At 40.3% G+C, this 18,521-nt stretch overlaps 1 protein-coding gene across 1 annotated transcript in view; it reads right to left on the bottom strand.

The window, feature by feature from the left end:
- LOC150080917 (uncharacterized) overlaps window positions 1–18,521 on the bottom strand; it is a 408,289-nt gene that overhangs the window by 224,903 nt on the left and 164,865 nt on the right. Inside the window, exon 6 of the mRNA XM_090380855.1 lies at window positions 5,818–5,963. Coding sequence (XP_090236981.1) covers window positions 5,818–5,963 — 146 coding nt within the window. The remainder of the gene's footprint in view (window positions 1–5,817; window positions 5,964–18,521) is intronic.

The raw sequence follows: 18,521 nt of genomic DNA, 5'->3' as shown, positions 1-18,521 counted from the left end.
CCCCGGTCTAATCAAGAAGCGTGTATTACACATTGCTGCTCCTGCCCACCTGGCTACGGAGGCGCCGAGAAAGGTGTAGAAGACTCCTGAATGTGGTAGAACGTTGTAGAAGATTCCTGAATGTGGTGAAACGTTGTAGAAGATTCTGAAATACGTGTATTCTAGAAAGTGTTCACATTATGGAAGATTACAGATGATTCTAGAGTGTTTTGCAACATAATATAAATTGAGGAGTAAGGGATGTAACTCATAATAAATCGAACATCTGTCATTCAGAAAGCGTGCTTGGTGTAAGTTTCGTGTATTTCGTGATAAACATGGAAGAACTAAGAAACTGAGTGTTGAAAAAAAGTGCTATCGTAACTATATATAAAGTTAGCAAAAAAACAAGGTGTTTCATTTAAAGGAGTACAAACTACTATTCGACGATTCAAGGAGACTGGCAGTTTAAAGGACAAACCACGATCAGATGACAGCGCGTAACAACGGAAGCACAAGATAAGAGCATAACAATGATTTCTAAACTCAATCGAGGACTTCTTGAACCTGAAATCCGAGCTTAAACCTAACTCTATTCAACAGGAATAGAGACATCCCGTGTTTACACTCACTGTAAAATTTCGTCTTAAAGAAGCAGGACTTGATGGTCGTGTAACGGTACGAAAATTCTTATTAAAACTGAAAAATCTAAAGAAACGGTGAGCTTGGGCTAAGAGCCATCAACATAGGGAAATTGAAAAGTAAAAACCGTACTGTAGATGGATGAATCCAAATTTGAAAATTTTGGATTCAATCATACAGTTTGTGAGATGATCAACTGAAGGAAAAACGGTGCCACATTGTTCAGTGCCTACAATCAAGCATGGTGGTAGTCCCATAATGATCTAAGGTTGCTTCTCTTTTTCTGAAGTGGGTAACATCGTCAGAATTGAAGGAATTTTAAGAAAAGAAGGCTATAAATATATTCTTGAGCATAATGCAATATCCACTGAGCTTCGACTCTGAAAGAAATTTTATATTACAAGACAGTGACTCGAAACACAATTCTAAGCTGTGCAGTGACTTTCTAGCAACTAAACAACAGAAGGTGATGGGGGGGTATTACAAATTGTGGTGTGGCCACCCAAATCGTCTGGCTTAAACCTAATTGAGCTTTTATAGAATCATCTAGAGTTCTAGACCATCAAGTCCGTGAAGTCTGCCCATTTCACAAAATTTATGGGAACCTTGCAGATCGCTTGGAATAATATTAATCAAGGCACTACTATAAAATGAATAGCCAAAATGCCACGCCTGTATAACGCAGTGATAAAATCTCGTGGAGAATATTTTGATAAAAAATCAGTAGCGCTGTTAATATTAATCATTTCAAATTTTATTTTCTGGGAAATTTTCCAGCAAGAAATATTGAAATATTTTTCTGTATTAAATCGTACATTGCCATAGCTAATTTCAAAAAATATTAATGAAAACTGTTGTCATATGCTGTGATTCTAAACTTTTCGGCTGGAGTGTATTTCATAATTAAATGGAAATATATATATGAAAATTTAGAATACGAAAACTACGGTGAAAGAACATGGTTTTCATATTCTGAATGTTATACTGTATTCATATTTCATATTCTGAATGTTATACTGTATTCATATTTCATATTCTGAATAGTTGTTCGGAGAACAACAACTATTTTGAAGGGTGGCATTCAAATATTAACAAGAAAGCAACTACTGACCACGTGAATGTATAACAATTCGTGGATTTACCGAAGTAGGGACATGCAGAGAATTGAAACACCCATGTTATCATTGCAAGTAGGATATGTGGCTAGGAAACCAAAACTGAAATAATATGAAATTGAAATTAAAAAAAAAATATCACATATTTGGAACTTTAACCTATGCATATATGGTAAAGCAAAAAAAAAGTAATGAGACTGAATAAAAAAAAAAAAAAAATATATATATATATCTAACGAGGGTATCGCTCCGAAAGAGGGCATTACAGAGGTATAGAAGCGAATGCCCAAACCAGTTGGCCTTCAGCTGCTCTTTTGTACGGAAAATTGGAAAATTAAATCCTTAAACCAACAGATCAGCGTATTCTGTTTCAGTTTTCTTTTTATTCTTCTGTACTTGTCAGAAATTAAAGAACGTTAGTTTTTACAGTGGATAGTTTCAGATATTTTGGGAGTACAGTAGAAAAGAAGGGTGAATTGATAAGGAGATATAGAAAAGCAGATCAAGGAAGACAGTTTTATGACTGTGTAAAAAGTTTAGGTTGGAGAAAGGAGGCACCTGAGTAGTACAAGATGGTACCCTATAGACATATAGAGGGTATTATCTACCAATAATAATCTATGGATCATAGCCGTAGGTAATGAGGAAAAAGGATATTAGCAGAATGCAAGTAATGGAAATAAAGTTTCTGAGAGGTGTTTGTGAAATTAGGAGAGACAGAATAAGAATCGTGGGAGAAAGTGGCAGAAGAACGATTAAAATAAAAGACTGAGATGTTTGGACATACAAAGAAAATGGAGGATAGCACTATGCTAATGATGTTAGAAATGGAAATGGAGTGTAAAAGACCAAGAGGAAGGCAGAGAAGGAAATAACGAGAGGAGGAGGTAAAGGGCGATATGGAGAAAAGAGGCGTTAGATGAGAGAGAGAGAGGGGGGAAGAGAGAGAGCTAAATGGAGAAGACTGGTTTTCTTATCGAGCCGGCAATAAGCTGGAATAACAACAATGGATATGCGAGTAAGTTTTACCCGTGATACTCCTTCACTACTTCCTCAAAGAAAATCCCAAGTCTTCTCCTGAGTATTCTCCGTTGAGGATGGTCTCTTTTCCGATCACTGCATATCAGATTTTAAAAATCCTCACTGAAACTGCTTCTTACTTTTTTCCCACTGCTCCATTTTTTCTATTTCGCTAATATGCATTTTTGAAAACTCATTTCACTTCAGCTTCTGTTTGTTCGTTTCAATTTTTTTCTTTTTAGTAGTCTGATAGCTGTCTAATTATCCATATTTTGCATCAAGTCTGTATAAAGAATGTGCGTATTTTGGGGATGATTTACATGTTGTGCAACTAAAAACCAGAATGGCGGGGAGAAAATCCTACTCCTTCCACTTGAGATCGGCTAACTACAAGTCCGACCAAGAGGAGGCCTTTAAGAATTCCTACAGACTCCGACAAAATTCGAACTCAGACCTCTCTAAACCAGTGATCACTATCAAAGACCTGTTTCTATTAAAATTTTGTTCGAAGTGGTCTCGGAAAGATCATAACTGTGTGTTACGTGACTTTGGAGTTCTCTAATAGTAAGGAGACATGCAACTAAACAACAGAAGGTGAGGGGGGAAGGTATTTTACTACTGAAAACGTCAATTTTTCAATAGAGCCATTGTGCTACTGTTCATATAGCTCAGATATATTTTGCTTGGACAGCGTCCCACTGAGTTAGCTATTTTTCAGCTTATATAGAAACCCTTAAGGATTGCATCATTTTAGACTTTCTGGGTTAATCCTAAAGAAAGCATATATCAGATTCCGTTCTCCTATATAAATGACGGTTCCTGCCAGTCGTTAATTTCCGAGGGGAGTATATTCTGCGGTTCAAATGAAGACTCTTCACTCATGGCTTCGGCGTATGAATTAGAAACCTGAAATGACAGCCATTATTTTCTGTCCTCGTACTCTTATGTTTGCACTCCAAGCGGAGCCATACCTTATCCCAGCTGCTCTTTCCCACTGAGAAACAGCCAGAAGTAATTTTCGGAAGCATCCTCGTGTTCGTTTTTAACAGTTCAAATTGAACAACATGATAATATTTCGAAAGTAAACGATGTATTTGATGTTTCTCATTGTGCTGAGCTGCACTGTATGCAACTAATTCCATAGGCAAATTCCTTTCTTAGTTCTCATGAAATATATTCAACTTCTCCTGTCATTCCTAGCTTGATAAGAACAATTGCTATTGGTCGCCATTGTGTCATTATTGATGACAGCAGATCTATCTTAAGGAACTGCGTACCTTGTTTGGTTAAACGATTTTTAGTCCAACGCGCAGATAATTTTAACTGTTTCTTGCTCATTACACACCCCTTCCGGAAGGTATGAAAAGTATTAATCACCTGCTGATTGTTATTTTAACTTAACTTCGTCCGCCAAAAAATTAACAGTTTGTAACGTGGTGAAACTAATTGTGGCTTCCTGCCAATCGATACTTCATCATTAGACTTCCTGTTAATTTAACTCATTCGAACTGTCTAATCGCGGTAACCATGCTCTAGGCGTCGTGCATCACTCCTACCCTAAAAGCATTGCGTGAAACGCACTGCAGCCGTGTTTATCTCAGTAACAGTTGTTACTTTATCGTGTTCATTCTGTTTCACTGATAATGTCATGTTCAGCTAACTGCTGCACGTAGCAAGGGCTGATGACTGGAATGATTGTCTCTAATTTAAGTTTATAGACCTTCATTAAAAATCCCATCTGTTGGATTTCCATTTTAACCAGTTGAAATAAAAATTGATAAAACTATGGCGCGGGTAATTGAACTATGGCCAAAGCAGTCGATGTGCCAATCCCCCCTCCGCAAAAAAAAAAAAAAAATAAAATAAAATAAATAAATAAATAAATAAAAAATAAAGGAAGCAACAAATTCCCGCTTTTAGATAAGATGTGACTCTGCACTGAATTGTGTAATCCCTAAGTCCTTCTGTAAGTCACGTAATTCTCGCTGATTGTGGAGATTTGCTTGAACATCGCTGAAATCACAACAATCGTTCTGTTCACTAATCAGTCTTCCACCTCTAAGTCTCTTCTAAGGTGGACTGGTTAATGTAAAGTTGTCACTGGGGAAACACAGGATGGTACGTTCCGATTTATGCCATTTCTTTGATCTTTAGCTTTCGTATTCATTGAAATATCCATCATACAAAAACAGAAGTCACTGTGGTTAGTTCTCTCTCTCAAACTGGAGGCATATACTTTTACCTACTAATGTTGAGCGACAGCTATCACAACAGAAGTAGACAAGCACAGGATTTTGGGTGGCACAAAACTTCATGTCACCTGTTTGTTTGTTATTTGGTTTTTAGGAGCATTAGCAACTAAGGCCATATTGCTCCGGGATATGCGGTGGTCATTCTCTGACCTTTCCGCATCCTCCGTATTTGGTGGTGAGGGGCTCGAACCCCGGTCTAATCAAGAAGCGTGTGCTACGCACTGCTGCTTCTTCCAACCTGGCTACGGAGGCGCCTCATGCCACCTAAAGTCTTGTGCTTGACCAAACTGGGGCTAGTATAGTAAGTAATCACTGACATAGCAGGATCCTTGTGAAAATTTACAACCTCTACAGGTAGCCATTGCAATCTGAAACCAAATATAAACATTATAATTTAATTTGAAAAAATTTCTATAACATATCTAGAAATCATGGAAGGTCAAAATTAGTGATGTGATTCCTCCCAAATATCATAACTGTGCAACAAAAAAAATGAAAATTGTACTTACCACACCTAAATTAGGTACATAACACATAAAAACCAATATAATACAAATTTTGTTACACATTCGAATGCAAATTTTTCTTACAAATTTTTGTTATACCATTCGAGTTCCTGTGATTCACTACCAAATTCTTTCCACTTTAAGCAAGATTTCTACATTAATAAAATAATTCTCATTTTATAAACTCCAATGTTTATTTAAATCGATTTTAACCTTTTTTGGAACTGATACAAAATTACAAAAATAGTACACCATTATCATGGCAACACGATAAACATATTAATGATTGCAAGGGTATATTACCTGTGTAACTGAATGGTTGTCCATCAGCCCATTGATAATAATTCTCATAAGTTATATCATTGGCTCCTATCCAGAAAGCTTGGTGCGGAGCATGTGCAGGGCTGAAAGGCAACGGATAAATCATGAGCGCTATTCTCAGTGGAATACTGGAATGAAAGATGACTGTATAGTCTGTGAATGTAAACTACATGATCTTAAATATCACAAGTGTTTCTAAAGTTTTGTTAATCCAAGTAACTCGAAAATTATGCATAACAGCAGAAAAAAGTCTTTGAATAGTATTGTGCGGTCATTTAAACTAATTAAATGGACAAAGTGCAATAGTAATTGACGTTAATAGTGTGGCTCTATGAAGTAAAATAATAATTTAAAGATATTGAGTATTGTAAACATAATTGTAATTTCCCTTGGTTTGTGTGGCAATTAAATATTTTCGCCTAATCAACACATTGTTACGAAGTGCTGCACAGAAATGTGCATCTCTGAATATTCATTTTTTCACCTTAGCGGAAACGGTTAAGGAAGCAGAAAAAGGGGCAGAGTGACTGTAAGTCATAAATCTCCGGCGAAAGTGTGTTAGACACAATCGAAAGTGATTTCAAATCACGACACTAACCTTCTGTCTCGCGTCACTAGTATTTTCATCTTCAAAAAAGAGAAACACAATAGAAAGCTTTCGATAAATGAAATTGCCAATGAACAGAAGGTGTATAATTGCTTATGCGGTACAGAACAAGCGAAGCGTACTTGAGTAAGAAAAAATCAAGATGACAGCAATGATTAATGGACTCTATTTTCGGTGGAACGGCTGTTTTAAAAATCACATGCCTAGAAAAACATTTGTTCAACTTCTGATTTAAAGGAAAGAACCAGGTGGTCAGAATCAGTTTCTCTGTACAACCTTTGAGAAGAGGGAGGAGTGTTTTCTTTCTAGGGTCTCCAAAGGCATGAAGGATACCTTGCTGGCTGCAAACATCATCAATAATAACACTAAGATAGCCATGGAAGCTTCATTAGTTTTATTACTTTTTTGTAATGTAGCTTTAGGGAGAGCATCAACTATGGCCTTTAGTATTAAGGCTGTGTCACGCGCGTTTTGCGTGCCCAGAGAGGCAGATTACCCGTACGTTCTTTCAGTAGTTCTACCAGCTATACGAGAAAGCTGTGGGTACTCACCGCCTTGTAGTAACGTGCTCACAATGACTGCACAGAAACTTTCTCTTGAAACAGGAAGCACGCAGGAAGAGACTTGCAGCAGTTCACGTGTTCGGACGAGCTACGACGCGAAATGATTAATCTGATACATTGCAAACGAATCTTAATGTAGCTGAAGTTTCTTTAGAAGGTACCATCGCTAAGGATCAACCCCACAAAAGTAAAAGTCAAGGGAAAAATAGTAGAAAATAGTACAGATGTAGCCCTGAAAAAAAATTCATTGCAATACAGTTTTATTATTTGCAAACCGTGTAGAACTGGACAAAAATCGTAACATTGCACAAAATTCAAAATAGCTTTTGGAATGTCTCTTATCGGTGTACTACTTCTAATAGTGTATTACTTTCTTGCGGTTACGCTTCATCCTTGTCACCTTTAATCGTCTTTGTCTTATTGCTATCACAGTTATTTTACAGCTGAAAGCAGTCTCACAGTCGATGAGCTGTTTTTTTCCAGATACCGTAGATAAAAGTGACGGTAGCCTACGGGAAACCAACCGATAATACTTTTTTTTATTTTATTTTGCATCACCGTATAACTGTAGGTGAAGTAGAAATGCGAGGTCGTTCAAAAAAGGTGGGAAAACCACTATTGCAAAAAGCAAGCTTTATTTACAAGCAGTATACGATTACATTCCTTCAAGTCTTCGGCCAGTGTGCCACTCGATCTGAAACAAGCGTGAGAGGCCTGACAACACTAGCGAGTAGCAGCCGGGTTTCGCTAAAGAGGGAAAAGAGGAGCGATGAATTGCTTGTAGTGTGCATTGTGTTTTTCCGAAAGTGTTGACTTTCAGTTAGCCCTTCATCCTGTGAAGCTAAAGCTACACGTACTCCAGACTGAAGTACTTTTTTTTTTTTTAGTTAGTTAGTTGTTGGCGCATCGGCTTCTGTGGCCATAATGCACCTCCCAAAGTTTTTGCAGTACTTTGATCCAAGCCCGAGGCGGGATTCGAACCCGCGACCTTTGGGTTGCTAGGCAGGCACTTTACCCACCCGGCTAGCCCTGTCGGCTTTCCCTCTTCTGCAGGCCCATTAAAAGAACCTGGGTTATACCTACCCAAATGCTACTCTCATTAGATGATGATGATGATACGGCTGACTAATGTAGTAAATAACAGTCGGATATGAACTAAATTTCCTATCTAAATTGAAAAAATTGCAATTTGAACTCAATTAAAAGTAGAAGAAAAGAGTAAAAATAAAGAATAAGTTCAACTCTGCTTGAGTGTTGTCAAAAGATTAATGCATACCTGTTACGGTCTCAGCTGTTGGTCATGAACCACGTTTATTCCCTGTCATGGCTGTGAAAGGTGCACTGTATATACAGGGTGTCTCAAAAATACACGGCATAACTTCAGGAATGAGTTCCTCATTAAAAAAAACTGCAGCCATTATCAACCCACTGCAGAATGGAAGCCTCCTCAACAATTCATGCTGAGGGAAATGGACCATAATCTGCCACGCTGGCCCAGTGCGGGTTGGCAGATCGACCGTATTTAGCAGCCAGGGGCTTGAACCCTGGTCTACTCAAAGAACGTGTGCTACTGCACTCCTCCCACTAGGCTACGGAGGCCTTAGAATTCCTCATATGTACACAATAAAAATATTTTATATCAACATAGTTCCGGAAATGATTGTTTTCCGAGTTTTGAAGGTCTGTCTATGACACTTAACTGTTCACATCACCTTATAGTAATTGTTCAAAATTCACCTTATCAAAAGAGTAATTGTTCACCTTCTTCCTGAATACAGGCCTCACATCGACGTCTCATGGACTCGCGAACACGATGCCAAATTCCTGGCATGTTTCATATTGTCTCACAACCTGCCAAAATTGCAAGTGGGTTTTCCTCAGCCGATACATACTGATTGTGGAAGTTTTGGATTCCGTCTCGTGTGAACTGTGCTTCATCTGTGAATATCACTAAGGCAGGAAAGTGAGGAATTGTATCACACTGCTGCAAGAACCACTGGCACAACATTACTCGCGCAGGGTAATCTGCTGGTGACAAGGACTGTACCCGTTGCAGATGGTAAGGATACAGTTGGTGTTCTCGCAACATTCTCCAAATAGTCGAACATTGAACAGTCAATTGCATTGATATTCTGCGTGTGCTGATTCCAGGAGTGGCATGCACAACATCCAAAATCTCCTCCTTTACTTCAGGAGTCGTAGATCTTGGTCGTCCTCTGTCGGCAGCACGAGGTGTAAAGGTCCGATGTTCAAAAAGGCGGCGATGGATACCTTCAAACGTTTTCCTGTCTGGACATCTTCGTTCTGGGAATCTTTCGTGGTACAAACGACGAGCCTCCAGAGCATTGCTGTCCGCCAAACCGTACATAAAGTGCATATCCGCTTGCTCCTGATTTGAGTACATAGTCGGAATGGAAAACCACCAGATTCTGTCTGTACATTGTGATGTACATTCGTTCTCCACGGATAGGCCTAGGCCTAGGGAGTGGATTCTCAAATGGATGTACATTGTGATGAAGGAAATCATCTGCGGGAGATAAGACATTCCGGTTAGTAACTCGGGAACCAAGCATTTCCGGAACTATGTTGATATAAAATATTTTTATTGTCAACATATGAGGAACTCATTCCTGAAGTTATGCCGTATATTTTTGAGACACCCTGTATACACTGAGTGATCATTCAGTACAGCAGCTATCTGACTTGGCATTGATTCAACAATGTCGGAAACGTTCGGGGGGTATGGCCAACCAAGCTGTGTGTAATACGGTCAGCAATGCAGGTATGGAGGTGATTGGTGTATCCAGACGCCTGATATGCTTTTCCATAGTGTCCCACAAGTGCTCTATGGGATTGATATCGGGGAGTTCGGAGGCCAATCGACATGCTGGAAGTCAGAACTGTGTTCCTCAATACCATTCCTGCACAACAAGTGCCCAATGGCTCGGGGCATTGCCATCTTGGGAGACAACATCGCCATTCGGGAAAAAGTGTAAATATCGGGGTGTACACAGTCAGCAATCGGTTGACGATAGCGGAGACAACTGATACGTTGTTCCACATGCACCAGAGGTCCAAGTTCCTGGCAGTGAAACATGCCACAAACCATACAACCGCCTCCATCGGCCTGCACTTTTGATACCATGTATAATGGATCAAGAGACTCATGTTGTTGACGCCAAATCCGTACACGACCATCCACGGTGTGGAGTAAATAACTTGACTCATCCGAAGAGCACACCTTCCAGTCTTCTAACGTCCAACTTGCATGCTCTTTGCACTAGGCGAGTCTTTTACACCGATGACCTTGGTTAGGAGAGGATGCTGTAGGGGTCGTCTGCTGTTACAGCCCATATGTGCGAGCTTGCGACCCATGGTTATGACAGATATTGTTCTCGGTTGGCCCATGTTCTATTGGGTAGTCAACTATTCAACAGTGCTGCGCCTGTTCGCCTGTAAGAGTCGTCGCACTCGGCGTTCACTTCTAAAATCAACCTTTCGCTGACCTTTGGTTTTGCCGTCGGGTCGTTGTTTGACCATTTTGACGACAGTCCTGGTACACTTTAACTACCGCCGCTCTCGAACACCCCACCAGTTCAGCCGTTTGGGAAATTGAGGCACCAGCTTGTCGAGCACCAACAATCTGTCCTTTATCAAAGTCTGATAAATCCTTTCTTTTAACCATCATGCTCGGAATTGTACTACCTACTGACCCACTGACACCTTATATCTATGCTAGGTAGGTCGACTAACTGCGCACTCTCGTACCTCATGTGGTCAATGGGTTGCATTCTGTTTTCATAGGGATGGTCATAATTCAGTGATCACTCAGTGTATATTGTCTGTGTAGTATTCTATAAAGTTCCACCACGAATAACTCTAAGTGAGTTAAAATTGAACTTACAATTATTTGCTTTTTTCTCCTCAAATCAAAACGCAATTATGTCAGGGGGGAAAATATGTCCCCTGAGAATAAACATAAGTCGGAGCCAATCGGAAAAGTACACTGAAAGGACAGACCAGGATTCGAGCCCGTCACCATCAAATAAGGAGGATCCGGAAAGGTCAGGGAACGACCACTGCATATCCCGGAGCAATATGGCCTTTGTTGCTAATGCTCCTAAAAACCAAATAACAACAACAACAAAGGACAGAATGACGTTGTCACCCATCTCGCCAGTGGACGAACGAACCGCTTGGCAGGTATATATATATATATATATATATATACACACTGCATTCACGTAGACGGTAATTCGATGTCAGTAAGGATAAACGTCGTGAGTTAGCCGATTTTGAAAGAGGGATAATAGTGGGTCCCGATGCATGGGTCATCTATCGCGGAGGTAGTGCAGAAATTGCACTATCCCCGTTGGACAGTATCAAGAATGCATCGCGAATACGCCATTTCCGGAATAACATCTCATCACGGACAAGCGCTGTGGGTGGAGAAATTTGGTGGAGGAACTTGGCCGTCGACGTCTGTCTCGCATTGTTTCAGCCAAGCAGAAAGCGACAGTGGCACAAATCAACAGGCGCAAATCATCAGACGATCATTAGCTGCAATAGGTTATGGAAGCCGCCGACCCACCAGTCTCATTGTTAACACCATGATACAGGACTCTAAGCCTCAACCGGGCGAAAGAACATCGGCACTGGACCTTGGATGATTGGAGACGGGTTTTCTGGTTCGATGAGTCCCGTTTTCAGGCATTTCGAGCGGTCGGGAGGGTGCGTATCTGGCGGAAACCGCATGAAGCTATGCACCCTGTCAACTGTTGACATGACGTGAACAGTTCCTTGTTAATAGTCAGACGTTAGCAGTTCCTTGTTGATCAACAAGGAACTGTCCAGGCAGGTGGGCGGTCGGTAATGGTCTGGGGCGTGTTCAACTGGCACACGTGGTGAGATGTTATTCTGTCTAGACTCATCTCTGAACGGTTCAGGTTACGTGTCCATCCTTGCAGACCATCTGCATCCCTTCATGGTCTTCGAACCCAAAGGGCAATGGACTCTTCCAGTAGGACAATGCGCTTCCCCACAGAGCCGTGGTGACTAGAACATGGTTCGAAGAGCAATCCGCAGACTTTACCACCATGGAATGGCCTCCCCGTTCACCGACATGAACCGTTGGAGCATCGTTGGGATGCTGTGAAAAGGTCCTTTCGAGCTTTGGATCCTCCACCTAGTAATGCGGCGGAATTATAGACAGCAGTGCAGCAAGCATGGATGGAAATACCTGTGGAACGCTTTCTTGAACTAGTGGACAAAATGCCTCGCCGTGCGACTGCCTTTATCCGGGCGAAAGGTGGGCCTACTTACTTGGTAAGTATCCCATGATTTCTGGTCACTCAGTGTAATCAGCTTTCTCCCACTCTTTTCATCTTGTACATTAATGAACTTTCCACTGAATGCAAATCCTATCCATCGTTTTGATAATGATAGCACAGTGCATTTCACCCAGTTTGAACTGAAAAGTGAAATAAAATGCCCTCCGCAAACAGCTTCATCTTCCCGAATATCCACTATCAATTCCTTAAATGCTCATCTCCAGGTAATTCTCCAATTTGGCAAAGATAACTTAGTTAATTTCAATCCTTCTAAAACTCAATCCTGTCTTATATCTCGCAAAAGGGAGGATTCTGCTTCTATACTCATCTTCGACGACACTCTTATCTCTAGACAATCACATGACAAATATTGCTTCCTATGTATCACAAAAAAAAAAAAAAAAAAAATCGGGTTTTCTCTTTCACTTTCTGCGTTACTTTTCATCTTAACAACTTTTCTCTGTGCAAATCCCAAATTCGCCTTACAGGGATATTGTTTCCACATTTGGGGCGATGCACCCAAAACTTCTCTCATGTTTCTAGATTCAATTCAAAAGAGGTAAGTCATGTTAATTAATTACCCACCTATTACAAAGTCTCAGCATTCTCTGTCTCATAGGCGTTCAGTTTTCTGCTGTTAGATATTTTCATGGTCACTGTTCTATAATCCCCTCTCTCTCCTTTCTTTATATGTATTTCCAGAAAATTACAATCTATAGAAATTCAAGTTTAATCTCAACGAGTATCTTCTTTCAACTTCTTAGTCTTCAATTCACGCACGGTACTAATACATTTCATGTTTGGCGTTTGCATTAAAAAACAAATTCCGCATTCATATTCGCTAACTTTTTAAAAATTTCCCAATTTTAAAGTAGCCTTGCTATTTTTTTTTTCAAAAAGTTGTTAAAAACTGAATGTTTGGCAAAATACGAAAAAATCTTTTGTCATCAACTGTATCACGACAATAAGACGGAGCAGGAGTCAAATCAAGTGAAAAGACGGATTAAGTAAAAAGACGGATAAAAAGACTTATAACCATACCTGCAAAGTCTCTGTCATAAATTAGGAGACCCTGCAGCTATGATTCCGCGGTGGTGCAAGAGATTTTTAAGGAATTTATATAAAAATAGAGAGAGAGAGAGAGAGAGAGAGAGAGAGAGACAGAGAGCGTAGAGACAAAGAGAAAATAAATATGGGATGCGAGTCCGAGTGCGTATTCCTTAGAACTCTGAGGGACATGAAACATTTCACCAAATATCAGTCTAAACATATTAAATGTTGCAAAACTTTAATAAATTGTTTGTCTGGTGTTGCCGCTTTTTTGTGTGGCGAGAGACATACATGATAACATCGCTATGCTGTTGTGTTAATTAGAAATCTTATCAGTTAATTAATCTTTGGATCTCCACATACTTTACATTCTCTGCTGTAGAATGTTTCGAGTAGTTAAAATTCTTTCGCAAATGTTCATATTCTGATCGACCGAGAAGATAAAGCGATTGCGTGAGGATATTTGCTCAATGGTCACTTTAATCAACTGAATCAAAGGACAGTTGATAATGACAGAACGTCAAGCGTTGGAAAAAACAATATGACAAAGCAGATGTTTAGCTTAAAATTAATTTCTTTGAAGGGAACACCCTTCAAAGAAATTAATTTTAAGCTAATTTTGCTTTGTCATGTTATTATTACGATTATTATTATTTTTTTTTTTTTTTGCGAGAAACATGTAATCAGTTGATATTAATCATTCAATCAGTTGATGTTAATCATTCGATCAGCTGATATTTAAACCATTGATTACATTAAATAGAGTTTAAAAGAAGTGAAATGTGTCAACTGGTAATTGTACTCACAGTTTAGCTAAAGACTTTTGACTTTAGTAAAAGTCAAAAGTCTGCTGACGAGGCAACTAGTGACGGTCGTGTTCCAAGCCGCTAAGTGGATTTTTCTTATTTATTGATTTGAAATTATTGTTTTTCTAAAACTTTTGATTTAAATTTAGTAGTATAACATTATTTTGTGATTTGTTGATTAATTTGGTGTATTTATTCTTTACTCGGCCTTGTAAAAGTATCGGTAAGGGTTTCCACGTGTTCGTAACTACCGTTAGTAATTTTCCCGCCATTGTGATACCGTACTAGATAGCGTTAGTTGAACTTCGTTAGCAGTTAAATTGTACGTTTAAATAAATACATATAACGACTTAGATTACAAACGTAGTATAATTAATAACATAATTAATTAATAAATTAATAGAATCATGACTCAGACAAGAGCAGCAAAGCAAAAGGCTCAAGCTAATGGAAGTGCTGTGGCTCAGAGCAGAACTGAGGGGGGCAGTTGTCCTCTGACTCACAGCCTTATAAAATGCACTGTTTGCTTGATGTTTGCAGAGCAATCGGGTACGGGACATGATACTGCCAAGGGGGATGTCTTTGTGTGTGCGCGATGCAAGGAGTGTATCGATATCAGGCAACAACTCGGCGTTCTTATGGGCCTATATGAGAGCTTGAAGGACAGGGTGGATGCCCTCGAAGAAACTAAATTGAGGGGCCCATCAAGCTCTCAGCTGCCCACATCAACGCCAGAGCTTGCACTTGGGCATCGCGTGACACAGAGACAACCCCCAAGGCGGAATGCGCTGGTCCCGAAGGAACTAGTAGTTGTTGGTGACTCCATTGTCAGGGAAACGGGGAACATGCTTTGTAAAAAAGATAGGTGGAACAGGACCAGGGTATGTCTGCCAGGGGCAAAGGTTGATGACGTTGTAGAGCGAATATCATCTTTTAAGGGCACAAAAGGTGATATAGTCGTACACGTTGGCACTAATAATATTAAGAGTAGGAGGCCGGCAGAATTACTTAACAAGTACAGGTCACTGCTGAACAAAAGCCGAGAATTAGGGTTGAATTTGAAAGTGTCTGCAATTCTGCCCAGACACGATAGGAGGGAGTATATGATGAGAGCCTTGTCGATCAATTCGGCCCTGGAAAGATTGTGCAAGGCTCAAGGGGTAGACTTTTTTTCAGCCTGGACTGTACTTGTTAACAGGAGAGATTGCTTCTACAGGGATGGGATACACTTAAATAGAAAGGGTGCAAGAATATTTGCTGATGCTATCGAGGCAGTGTTAGGTGGGTCGGAAAACTGCTAGCTTGGGGGGAGACAAAGACCAATAGATTGACAGTAGCCACTGGCAGAGGTGAAAGAGATTCTTGCACTGCTTCTATTAGAATGAGCAGAAGCCTGAAAAACAAGATGCATGGTATTTCAGAGACTGCTGGGAGCCATTGCGGCACAAGTAAACACATGGGTTGTGTTAGGGTAGCTAAGAATAGAAACAGGTGCAGGTATACTTGCGTGTACACCAATGCTAGGAGTTTAGTAAATAAATTTGATGAATTTGAGGTATTGCTCAAAACATCGAAGGCAGATATTGTTGGGATATCAGAGACGTGGTGTCACACAGATATAAGGGATGCGGAACTGCAATTTGGGGAGTACAACGTCTACAGAAAGGATAGACAGGATAGGAAGGGGGGAGGTGTTATGCTATTAGTTAAGAAACACATAAAAACCAAGGAAGTGAAGCCAGTCGACATCGCTGGACAGTGCAGTGTGGAGTCAGTTTGGTGTGACATAAACATTGGGAGATCAAAATTGAGAGTAGGAGTGTGCTATAGGCCTAATGACTCTGATGAGTATAATAAGGAACTGTACAGGGAAATAGAGTGGGCCAGTAAATCAGAGTGTCTTATAATGGGAGATTTTAATTTCCCAGATATTGACTGGATTTTGGGGGCTGGTTACTCACACACTAGCAGGGCTTTTGTGGATTTATTGGATGATTGTTTTCTACATCAGCATGTTCGGGAGGCAACTAGAGGGAGGAATACTCTTGATTTGATTATCAGCAGTGATACTTCATGCATTAAGAATCTGCAGATAAATGAACCACTAGGTGGCAGTGATCACAGTGTGCTGAAGTGGGATTTACTGAAAGAGGTAACTACCATTAGGGGTAAAGGGAAGGGTTATGGCTTCCGTAAAGGCGACTACGATGGACTGAGACAGTATTTAAATTCTATACAGTGGGACCAACTGATGATGTTACCAACAGCAAATTCAAAATGGGAAGCATTCAAAGAACTTATCTTGGAAGCTACTAGGCTTTACATACCAACTAAGAAATATTGTTCAAGGTTTAGGCCAAAATGGATGTCAGATGAACTAATGAGGCATATGGCAGAGAAGAAAAATGCATGGGATACTTACAAATTAACACATGACACAGAAGCCTATGATAGATACAAGTTGATATGCAACCAAGTTACAAAGGAGGTTAGGCAGGCGAAGGCAGATTACGAGAAATCCTTGGCAAGGGATGCAAAGAAAAACAGCAAAGAGTTCTTTACTTATGTAAACTCTAGAAGGAAGGGGATGAATCAGATTGGTCCACTTGATATTGATGGGTCAAGTGTTGATGATCCTGCTCAGGTAGCTAACAAACTAAATGAATATTTTGCATCGACATTCACACATGAGGAGTTATTCAGTGAGGGGAATGCCAGAGGTGTATTCAACTCTAGCAGTAAGCTACAGAATCTTGAAATAACTGGGAGTAAAGTGGAGGAGAAACTGTTGAAGATAAACACAAGAAAGGCACCCGGCGTGGATGGGATCTATCCAGTTATATTAAAGGAGGCGCAAAGGAAGTAAGCAAACCCTTAGCCATAATTATGAGAGCTTCCTTGGACTCAGGGGAGGTACCCATAGACTGGAAATGTGCAAATGTGACCCCAATTCACAAAGGAGGATCAAAGGCTGACACAAGTAATTATAGACCTGTGAGCTTAACTTCTGTTCCAGGAAAATTAATGGAGGCACTGGTTAAAGAAGCACTGCAGGATCATTTAGACAAGACTTCAGTTATAGCTCAGACACAGCATGGTTTTGTTAAGGGGAAGTCTTGCCTGACCAACTTGATTGGATACTATGATGCAGTCACAAAAGAACTGGATGCAGGGAATAACTTTGATATTATATACTTGGATCTTAGAAAGGCTTTTGATACTGTTGCACATGGAAGACTGCTACACAAATTGGAGCAGTGTGACATTGGAGGCAAATTGCTGCTATGGATAAAGGGGTGGTTGAGGGGGAGAAGACAGAGAGTGGTAATCAATGGACACTGCTCATCGTGGACTGATGTTATTAGTGGAGTCCCTCAGGGCTCAGTGTTGGGTCCATTATTGTTTTCTGTATTTATAAATGATATTGATGATGGTATATCGGGCTTAATGTCCAAGTTTGCAGACGATACAAAGGTTGGCAGGGTTGTCAAGGACACTACTGACACTATGCAGCTGCAACAGGATCTGGAAAGGTTGAGCAGATGGGCTGAGAGGTGGCAAATGAAGTTTAACATTGACAAATGTAAAGTACTACACATGGGAAACAGCAACCCCAGAGCAACGTATCAACTCTGTGGTACAACACTGACAGTGGTAGAGAATGAAAGGGACTTGGGGGTGGTTGTGCAGGCAGATATGAAGTTCTCTGAGCAGTGCAGACGGGCTGCAAGAGTAGCTCATGGAGTATTGTCAATGATATACAGGAATTTTTCCAGCAGGGATAAGGAGGTGATTATTCCATTGTATAAGGCGATGGTCAGGCCACACCTAGAGTACTGTATACAGGTCTGGAGGCCTCATTTCAAGAAGGATGTAGAGCTGCTGGAACGAGTACAGAGAAGGGCAACAAGATTAGTGAATGGAAGAAAGGGGCGCTCTTACGAAGAAAGGCTTAAGTTTTGCAAATTACAGTGTCTGGAGACTAGGCACCAGCGAGGTGATCTGATAGAGGTGTATAAAGCCTTGAATGGTTTAAGCATGCTCAATGCTGATGGGATTCTTCCTCTAGCTCAGAAAAATCACCTGAGAGGGCATAAATTCAAATTGAGGAAAGACAGATGTAGGATAGACGTGCGGAAATTTGCCTTTAGCCAGCGGGTGGTTGGTTGGTGGAACAGACTTCCATCCCTTGTGGTGGAGGTTGATAGCCTAAATAAGTTTAAGGCTCAGCTGGACAGGTATTTTGAACGAACAGAGGGGTGAAGTGGAAGTGGTTTTTTTTTTTTTTTTTTTTTTTGGCTGATGCTGCATAAGCTTGCTTTCTTGCATC

Source organism: Mastigoproctus giganteus, chromosome 9, assembly GCF_048544385.1.
Source record: "Mastigoproctus giganteus isolate SK-2022 chromosome 9, ASM4854438v1, whole genome shotgun sequence".
NCBI lineage: Eukaryota > Metazoa > Arthropoda > Arachnida > Uropygi > Thelyphonidae > Mastigoproctus > Mastigoproctus giganteus.
The sequence above is the reverse complement of the archived record's forward strand: the minus strand, read 5'-3'. Positions and strand labels throughout refer to the sequence as shown.